This window comes from Ruditapes philippinarum, unplaced genomic scaffold, assembly GCF_026571515.1.
Source record: "Ruditapes philippinarum isolate M1 unplaced genomic scaffold, ASM2657151v2 ctg15476_1_1_1_1, whole genome shotgun sequence".
Classification (NCBI taxonomy): Eukaryota; Metazoa; Mollusca; class Bivalvia; order Venerida; family Veneridae; genus Ruditapes; species Ruditapes philippinarum.
This window is the reverse complement of record NW_026866111.1, coordinates 79-10,390: the sequence shown is the minus strand read 5'-3', so window position 1 is coordinate 10,390 and position 10,312 is coordinate 79. Positions and strand designations below refer to the sequence as shown.

Genomic DNA, 10,312 nt, shown 5'->3' with positions numbered 1-10,312 from the left:
GTTATTTTATGCTTATTTTTTATCATCGTTTATGTAGAATATTTAAAACCAAAGTTTAAACAAAAATACATTTTTTACCAAATATACGAGCTAATCTTCGAGATACCATGCTATGATATCAATTTACAAAACCAGTGTGATGGACAACGATGTCACACTCAACAGTATCATTCACGTTTATGACACGATTTTATCACTTTAAATGGTGTCACATACAAAAAATGTCACTTATAATAATGATGTCATCACACTCAACAGTATCAGTCACGTTTGTGACACGACTTATCACTTTTAATGGTGTCACGTACAAAGAAATATGTCACCTATAATAGCACAATGGTATGTTAAAATTGTGTATTCTAACAACGTTTATATACAATGGTGTCACATACAAATCGTATCCTAAACATGAGCACCATAAAGTCAGACTAAAAACCGTATTCCGGTATATACCGGACAAGACGCTTAGATTATAAAATGCTAAAGTCTCGCTTTTTTCGTCCACCGAAATGCATTTTACAACATCTAATACATCTGTTCACAACGATTTATACACGATCAAGAAATCGGGAAATCGGCGGAAAAAGCGATATTCGCCTAGCTAGAGTGCTGCTTTTAATCCGATAGCAAAATGATGAGATATTACATAAATATACTTGGCTGGCCGGACATAATATGCGCAAAGTTGAAACTATTTTCTAAACAAATGCAGCATGTAAATTCTAATTATGATAAAATTTTATATACAATGTATTGCAATCACAGACAAAGTGGCCAAATTAAAAGGTATCAATTATAGTTCCAACGTTTTAAATAAAGCGAAAGTGTTATAGCGTTGGAAAAGGGCACTAGCTTTTTGTGCTTAGATGTTAATAACACATAAGTGCTTGTTTTCGAAATAAGATACATACAGGACCATCAGGTGTACTTTTGTCACCTTCTACAACGTCTAAGGTACTCTTTTAGCTTAGATGATACGTTTCGAAAGGCCAATGGCGGAAACAGGATTCCGTACTGAAATTAGGAGCGTTGGCATGTTCTTACGTGTGTTTATTTAAAAAGACATCAAAATATGTATTCAGTGGGCTCAATAGACATGTTACAAGCAAACAAATCCAAGTTAGACTACAAATAATACATATAGCACAAAATATTTTTAAATTCATTTGTGTTTAGCCTTGTCTTTCAAGAGTTGTCTCTCTTTGTTTATCTTTTCCCATCTTGCTTTGGCGTTATTTATAAGTTCAGTATGGTATTTATATACGGCTTTCTCTTCTACTTCTTTCCCTTTCTTTGCAACCGGTTCATTCCGGAAATGGTAAGTAAGCGCTTCACGTGGTGACACGTGATACCTTTGCGTTTCCGCTGTACCATTGCGATATTTCCAGCAATAATGGATGCCCACCGTATCAATACATGTCGTGTTTACAATGTATTTAGATCGCACGGTTTTACCGAAAATGTACTCTCGTCTTGACATGCGCAATAGGAAATGAAGATTTAGCTCCCTTGCACGCTGTTTTCCTTCAAAAACGTCCTTGCTTTCGGATGGCATAAGCGTGCTTCGGACACTGTACTCACAGAAATTCTGCGGGAATGACGCCATGAGTTCGCTCCATTTCGTTTTACCTTTTCGCGGAATAATCAACTCATCTATGTCAATATTAACCAGGTATTTAGAAGCTCTATAATTTCTAAATAAGCACTCATTCATCATGGCGACCTGCCCCACGTAATGCAAGTCCGAGTACGTTGGCAGCTTCCATTGAATAATTTGAATCCATCCTTCTTTTTCGTAATGTTTCAAAATTTCATCCGTCCGTCCGACAGTTGAGTAGTTGTAGACAATGAACAGGTCTGCTCCTATAAGTTTGTTTATTTCAAACCATTCGACTAGCTCGTACTCAATACTGTAGTTAAAGAAAAGCGGTGAGAGACATACTGTGAAATTACGCACCGCTTTTGGGTGGTACATGACCGGAAGCCGGTGAAGTCGTACCGGCTCTTTGATCGGTATAATTGACACGTGGTGGGGAATATTGTCGTCTGGTAAAGGACAGTACAAGAACACAGTTTTATACCTGAAATGAAAAGAAAAGTATAACGAATGTGTTTTAAATCATGGATATTAATTGTATGTCTTGATTATATAATGGTAGCTACATTATGTCATCGCGCACCTGCAAAATGCTTCCAATCGGACTGGTTCGACTCTCGAGAATGTAGAATATGGTTTTCAGGCTTAAACCAGGGAATAGAACTGTAAACGTTTTTTTTTTTTTATAAATTATATCAAGTACTAAAGCCAAGCTTTGGTGAACTACATTATGTTTTGATATTCCAACGCTTTCTTAGAATAAAAAATATCTTCAAAACGACAGGTAAAAAAAGGAAAACAGTCTGATTGGGAGCATTTTGTAGTTGCGCGATGACGTACTTGTCTTCTTATCCTACCATTGTTAAACAACCAATGGCACTAGAATGTAATCATGTTAAACATAATTACCGTATGTAAATACCATTATAGTCATGAAGACTGTAACCTTTATATACTGAACTATATGTCATGTGTTGCATCACGAAATCACGAAACTACGATGGTGAAAACGCGACAGTACGATGGTGAAAACACGATAGTTTATCGCGTTTTCATCATCGTAGTATCGTACTGTCGCGATTTCATCATCGTACTATCGCGTTTTCATCATCGTGCTTTCGCGTTTTCACCATCGTAGTTTCGTGATTTCGCTTTTTCACCATCGTACTATCGACTATCGCGTTTTAGATCAACACATTCATAGGCGATGGCCCTAACGGCATTCCGTAATTGACAGCAACGAGGCTTTTCGACTTTGCGCCCATGGGCTACCCGAATGAAGGTACGCTTGCCGTTTACTTTTTTCGTGCCTAATCTACCACAAATGTAATATCGTCGTTTATGGAAAGCCATGGATGTCTGATATTGTTCTTTTTCAATTTGTGTAACCATTTGGATAATATATAAGTTCAATTCGACTATATATGAATTGAAAACACCTTCTTATTTAACCGGAATCCATTATATTAATCCACAGTTACAATATATGAGACCATACCGTCAGTGAATGAAACTGAGTTAGCAATATATAAGTTGATTTTCTCAATATATGATTCCAATTCTTCAATATATGGTACCAAGGTAGCCATGTATGGAACCAGATGTCCTTATATGAAACCGAATTATCAATATATTAATTCATTTTTCAATATATAAAACCAATGTATCAATTTATGAAACCAAAGTAGAAATATATAAGTTGGTTATTACATTATATGATACCAATTCTTCAATATATGATACCAAAGTAGCCACATATGGAACCAGATGTCCGGATATGAAACCGAATTATCAATATATTATCTCATTTTTACAATATATGAAACCATTTCATTAATGTATGGAACCAAATTAGCAGTACATAAGTTGATGCTTCATTCTATGATAGCAATTTTCATTATATGGAACCAAAATAACCTAAAGTCAACATGTCACTGCGTTCTGTTATTACAATGCATACACTTTTTCATGAAATCAATTATTATTTGACTGGTTATTTCTAAAGTTTGTGAGTAGACTAACGTTGATGTGTCCTACTGGTCATGCCCATTTTTGATCAAATATAAAGGTCGAGATGAACTTATTTTTTAAATGTTTTTGTTAATGGTCAGTACGACTCAGTAGCTCAAAATATGACATACAACTCGTACATATATATAACGATAAGTTTTGCCTGCTCAGCCCATTTTAAGTGAATGTGACGTTAAATTCAAATATTTCCTTATTTAGAAATGTGCAATCAGTGAAGCACGCTGGTCTTTTGACAGTTCAACAAGGAATATTGGCGCGAAACTGTAATGCCGGTGCAAGGATAGAATAGAGCCTTTAAAAAAGTCCCGTCAATATAATGACATTTTGGTTCCATATATTGCTACTTTGGTATCATATATTGAAGAACTGGTATCATATAATGTGAAAATCAACTTATATATTGCTACTTCGGTTACATACATTGATAAACTGGTTTCATATATTGTAAAATTGATTTAATATATTGATAATTCGGTTTCATATTAGGACACCTGGTTCCATGCATTGCTACTTTGGTTCCATATATTGAATAATTGGTATCATATATTGTGATAATCAACTTATATATTGATACTTCGGCTCCATACATTGATACGTTGGTTTCATATATTGTAAAAATGAATTAATATATTGATAATTTGGTTTCATATAAGAATATCTGGTTTCATACATGGCTACTTTGGTACAATATATTGAAGAATTGGAATCATATATTGAGAAAATCAACTTATATATTGCTATCTTGGTTTCATTCACTGACGGTATGGTTTCATATATTGTAACTGTGGATTAATATAATGGATTCCAGTTAAATAAGAAGGTGTTTTCAAGTCATATATAGTCGAAGTGAACTTATATATTATCCAAATGGTGAAATAAATTGAAAAAGAACAATATCAGACAGCCATGGCTTTCCATAGTCGTTTTATCTACAGTAGTTCATGAATTTACATTCATCCGGCGAAATTACGTCATTATAGGCACACAGATTAATTTCAAAATGACCCATTTTAAAGCAATTTATTCATAAAATGAGCTATAATCACTTCATTTTGTAGCGCGACTCACCTCTCATTCCCAAAAACCATATGAAATTTCCGGCATTTGGAAACATCTGTCTGATATGCATGAAGATAATTATGTCCATGACCATAACGGGAACCAAATATCTACAACATACTCACATCACACTAAGGTATTTTTAGATATATTAAAGTAACTTACATTTTCTCGTGATGGTCGGGAAGCATCCAAATCTTCCCTTTCGTTGTTACCACGGACACATCACCTGTATATGTTACTTCACAATAAAACTTCGGCAGGTAAGTGTTACCATTTATCGCTAGAACTTTTATATATGGTTGTCCGTAAATGACGTCAAGATACGCCGAGAAGAGTAAAAACGTTCCATCTTTGGTTATATTTTGAAAGAGCCCTTCTTTGACATCAGGTGAGTTATCAAAATCAAAGTTTTTAACCACCTCCACGTTTGGATACTTAGATTTATATTCTATTACCGGTTGTAAATTGTCCAGTTTCTTTTTAACGTTCTTAACTATCACAACAGGTTTGGCATTGTCTTTTATATTTTCGACTTTCTTTTCAGCTTTCTTAAGTTCATTGTCAACTTCAGCTTTCACATGATCTACTTTTACGCTATTATCTTCTTGAACAAGCTTCTGTTTATTGTTGTCTCTAAACGGATCACCTCTGCTTTGATCGTTTTGTAATTTGTTACCAAACATTTCATTGTCAGTGTCCTGACCAACGTCTTCATGATTTATAATAACTGCATCCTTAGCATCGGTGTTTTGTTCGCTATATTCATTTAAAGATCTTTTCAGATAGTTTTTTATACCACTGTCTTTTAGAACGTAATCTCGCGAGAGTCTAACATGTGAACTGATTAGTACAACAAACGTCAGTACATACAGATAGGTCATAAAAATTGTGATGTACCTTCTGTTGGCGTAAGTACTTAATTGTAAAAGGACTCGCATAAAAACAGACATTTTCTTTTTTAGTTTTCAAAATTGCACTTTCTTCTTCAAATGCTGTATAAAGTCCAAATTCTAAAGCAAACTGAATTGCACCTCCCTCATTTCAATCCATAATGTCGTTGTTTGTTGTTGTTCAAAACAAATCAATTTTGTATGTATAAAGTTAAAAACAAGAACTTGTGTATGAATACAAAAAAGTAGTCCCCTTGCTTATAAACACAAATTATTAGATATATTGCGGCGTTAACAAACTATTTTTGGACATTCCCAGGCTATCGATCAAAAGATATTTCACAAATTTATGCACATATAATTTAATAGAAATTTTACGGGTGTTACACTGAAAAGATCAGTTGGGTTCCTTTATTATGATTTGTAGAAATTTCATTAAATAAAACTTTCCAATATCCGCGCGTACATTTATATGATAATCTTTAAGTAAAGTAAGTCATGCCCATGCAGTGCGGCAAAGTTAATACATCACTCAACAGTTTTAATTTGTAATTTACGTCTATATAACATTTAACTTGAATTAATGTTTACGTTTAGCTTGAGTTGATAAACATATTTACGTTGATTTGAGGTGTGAAGTTGGCTTTATTATTTTACATGTATGTTTGGCTTAAATAAACATGTATATATTTAGCTTGCTTTGACGTGTATTTTAAACTGTATTTTTAGCTTGATTTAAAGTGTATGTTTAACATGTCTTTGCATGTTTATATTTAGCTTGATTTGACGTGTGTGTTCAAATTATCTTTACGTGTATGCATTTAGCTTGATTTGACCTGTGTGTTCAAATCAAATTATCTTTACGTGTATGCATTCAGCTTGATTTGACGTGATTGTTTAGCTTATGTTCGCATATATATACTTAGCTTGATTTGACATTTATGTTTAGTACATTTTATCTTGATTTGACGTGTAGGGAAACATGCATGTCAAATCAAGCTAAATATAACTTAAGCCTCATATGATGCGATTTTTTGCACTCCTAGAAACAGATATCTTTTATGGAAAAGAATAAAATATGTAAGAAAAAGGTTATGCTGCTTTTTGTATTCGTTTTTTCTGCCCCACGCAGATAACAAAATGTTACGTGGTAATGGCACCGTCTACAAAAAGTAAATCCTAAAGAGCAAAGGAAAACAATGATACATAAAGAAGAACTTAGACTCGGTGTTATATAGAATCTTCTCATTAAGGATAATTGAATATGCGACCATCTTTAACGCCCTCGGGCATAGACTCTTACAATATTCAATGTTCAGAACTACAGATATTGGGAGCTTTTTACATAGCAATTATTACCTCTATTGGTAGCCATTTTGAGGGTTATTTACAACTTATCACGTGCTTAAGATAAAAAATTCTCATAATTTTATGATATTTATGAAAACTAATTGAAATCTTTTATATATTGGTGCTTTAATATTAGTTTCCTACCTGTTTATATTGTTTGTTGTTTTTTTTGTTTGTTTTTTTTGTTTTTTTTTTTTGTTTTGTTTTGTTTTCTTTTTCATTCTTTGTCATACAAAATAGTGACCCTTAAAATGACAGCCACTTTGGCAAGGGGGGTAGATATTGTAAAAACCGGGACCTGTTTTGCAGGTATCACAACCTTGTGATGAAGTATGGGACCGGAACGGAACGAGGAAGGTGAAAGGTCAAAAGGTCATACAAAAGCATCTTATCGTCCTACTTCCTTTTCATATTAAAAATTTTAAATTTTCTTTTCTGTCTTTTGTTTTGCTTTATGTTTGTTTTATGTTTGTTTGTTTATTTATTTGTTTGTTTTTTTGTTTGTTTTCGGATCGTTTTCGTGATGGTTTTTGCCATATAAGACAACGACGATTAGTAACATTGTCGTGTGATATTTACGCGACACCTGACCAACTGAAAAGATGCATTCAGCCTTTATTTCATGTGTCTATAGCTATATTTGTTCATATTTTATCAAATAGAAAGCAGACGACACACTCTAATACGTTGTGCTTGCTTACAAGCATATTTTGGGTCCGATCAGAGACATAGATAACATAAATTATGTCTCTGGTCCGATGTAATCATTATAAAAAAAGAACAAGTAAATTTGATTCAAGCGTTATATTCATAAAAATAAACGAGCAAATGAATTATGTAACAGTGTAATATACACACATTAATGTACACATGTACATCATGGATAAATATACATATATTACACATTTCAGATCTATATCTACAGGATTGTCATAACAGTTTGAATGTAAAAACACTACATTTTAAACAGTCAGACAATACAGTCAAACAAGAAAACAAAGACCAACAAGCAAAGACTACGGTCAATGAAAACATTCCTCCGTAACAAAAAATCTTACAACGGCAAGACAAGCAGGACCACTGGCAAGAAAAACCAGCTGTATACCAAACAAAAAGATATAAAGCCGCGTCACGACAAAACCAATGTAATGGGTTTGCGACCAGCATGGATCGAAACTAGCCTGCGCATCCGCGCAGTCTGATCAGGATCCACGCTGTTCGCTTACCAACCTTATAACAAGTAGAGTAACTGATAGCAGACAGCATGGATCCTGATCAGACTGCGTGGATGCGCAGGCTGGCCTGGATCCATGCTGGTCGCAAACCCAATTATGTTGATTTTGTCGTGACGCGGCTCAAATGTGTTTATAAAAGAAAGACTGTAATAACAACATTATTGTAAAACTAAAGGCCCATTATGCCTAATAAATGCTTTTATTTCTATGTTTTTTGGAGTTTACTTTATTATTTCCCCATAAAAAGTCACTCATCGATCAATTGCCTGAACATTCTTGTGCTTCTTTTGCTTTTTTGCAATTAAAACTGTTATAGCTATTTAGTATTTTATATGCTGCTTTGATTACATTTTGCTACATTTATGACAAATTACTTCTCATACAAGCGTAAAAAAAATTATCTTACAGCTTTAAAACCATTATTTAAACATTATTTAGTTTATATATGCCCTTAAACATTTATTCTTTTCGGAGGCATAATGGGCCTTTAAATAAAAGTATCATGTAAAAGCATAAACAATATAGTTTTATCAATAACGTAGTGTAGCCATAATAAGCAAAATATAGCAAAAAAAATCAAAATAAAAGCAAACAAACTATATAGCAAAAACAAACAAAAATATATGGCAAAATCAACAAAAATATAGCAATACATGTACTTGTTTCTCAAAATAAAAGCAAACAAACTATATAGCAAAAACAAACAAAAAATATATGGCAAAATCAACAAAAATATAGCAATACATGTACTTGTTTCTCAAAATAAAAGCAAACAAACTATATAGCAAAAACAAACAAAAAATGTTTGGCAAAATCAACAAAAATATACCAATATTTGTTATTCAATGTAGATCTGATGCATTCACACACGGTTGTTTGTGATAAGCCCAATGTACAATATCTGGAATATGTTTATGATATTTTTCTTGATTGTTCATACGTTCACAAAGATCACACATGGCACGTTGATACACTTCCGTGTAACCCGGTGAATAATACTGACTCTTACGTCTCAGTATATCGGCGTAATCACGTTTTGAATTCGATAATTGTGCTAAATATTTTCCCAACTCGTCAATACTTTTGAAAGAATCTGTTGATATTACGGCTCCTTTCGGAAATAAAGACATTGTTTCGTTGTTTCTACCACCCCTTACAACGAGGATAATGTCATAGTTAAAGTTCTCGTAGACTTTCTCCGTGAAATACTGGTTGCAAAACGCGTTTTCAAAAGCTAAGAAAAATTTATACGTTGTGTTTAAAAGGTCAAAGCATTTGTCGTGGATATAGTGTGTACCACAGTTCCACGGTTTCCCACATTGTCCAAGTACTGTTACAGGTATATACTTACTTAATTTCAGCACGAAAGTTTCGCGATATGAAGATGTATTACAGTGTGAATTAATCAGTAAAGCGCCTTGTGTCTTTGATAATGCAAGCGCTTCATAATCTCGATTAATGTAGTTCGGGTATTTCCGTATTTCTCCGTAAGGGAGATATATATCTGTATTATCTTTGTCATATGTCATGGTCCAGTTAAATCCATACCGCCATTGTGGCTGTGTCCACCATTTTCCGATATATTCAAAGATTAGTGGGGTTTCGTGTGCAGCAAATATCCAAACTTGACCCGGAGGTCGAACGAAGCCAACTTTTTCGGAAACCCATCTGCCATCAAACAAAACAGCGTGAGCTACAGCACTAAATTTTCGGCTAAAAGTCATTATACAGTTCTTGTATTTACATTTTTCAAACCCACAATTTATTGCCTCTCTTCTGATTCTCAGGAATGGTGGCGGATTATACCAGTTAATTACATACTGCGTATAGTTTTTTAGTTTTGCAGACTGTTCTATTTCAGAAAAGGAAATGTTTGACGTCTCCATTACTGTATACATTGGAAACGGATCTTGAACTGGCTCCTGCAATAAAAATATATATATCAGAAAACAATCAAAGATCTGTGAAGCTTCTGAAAGACCAAACGTATTTTATACATGTCCTCTTTTTAGGATACATTGCAAACGAAAATATATTTACAAACTGTACAGTGAATCCCACACGACAGATTGCGCCAAACCGAAACAGTCAGTGGGGCACCGCACATATACCGGTAAATCTCAACCAAACGTCCAATAAGGAAAGTG

General features: G+C 33.8%; 2 protein-coding genes across 2 annotated transcripts; both read right to left on the bottom strand.

Moving 5' to 3' along the window:
* Positions 1-1,034: 1,034 nt before the first annotated feature.
* On the bottom strand, positions 1,035-5,918 carry LOC132731384 (uncharacterized). Its single transcript, XM_060717560.1, has 2 exons — positions 4,853-5,918; positions 1,035-2,081 (listed from the first exon to the last, which is right to left on the bottom strand). The coding sequence occupies exons 1-2, from the start codon at positions 5,638-5,640 to the stop codon at positions 1,163-1,165; spliced, it is 1,707 nt and encodes a 568-aa protein (XP_060573543.1). The 5' UTR covers positions 5,641-5,918; the 3' UTR covers positions 1,035-1,162.
* A 2,368-nt stretch (positions 5,919-8,286) lies between these two features.
* Positions 8,287-10,087, bottom strand: LOC132731383 (glycoprotein 3-alpha-L-fucosyltransferase A-like; the record flags this gene model as incomplete). Its single annotated transcript, XM_060717559.1, has 1 exon — positions 8,287-10,087. A coding segment is annotated over one exon (1,080 nt), but the record flags the coding sequence as incomplete, so codon positions are not given.
* Between the last annotated feature and the right edge of the window lie 225 nt (positions 10,088-10,312).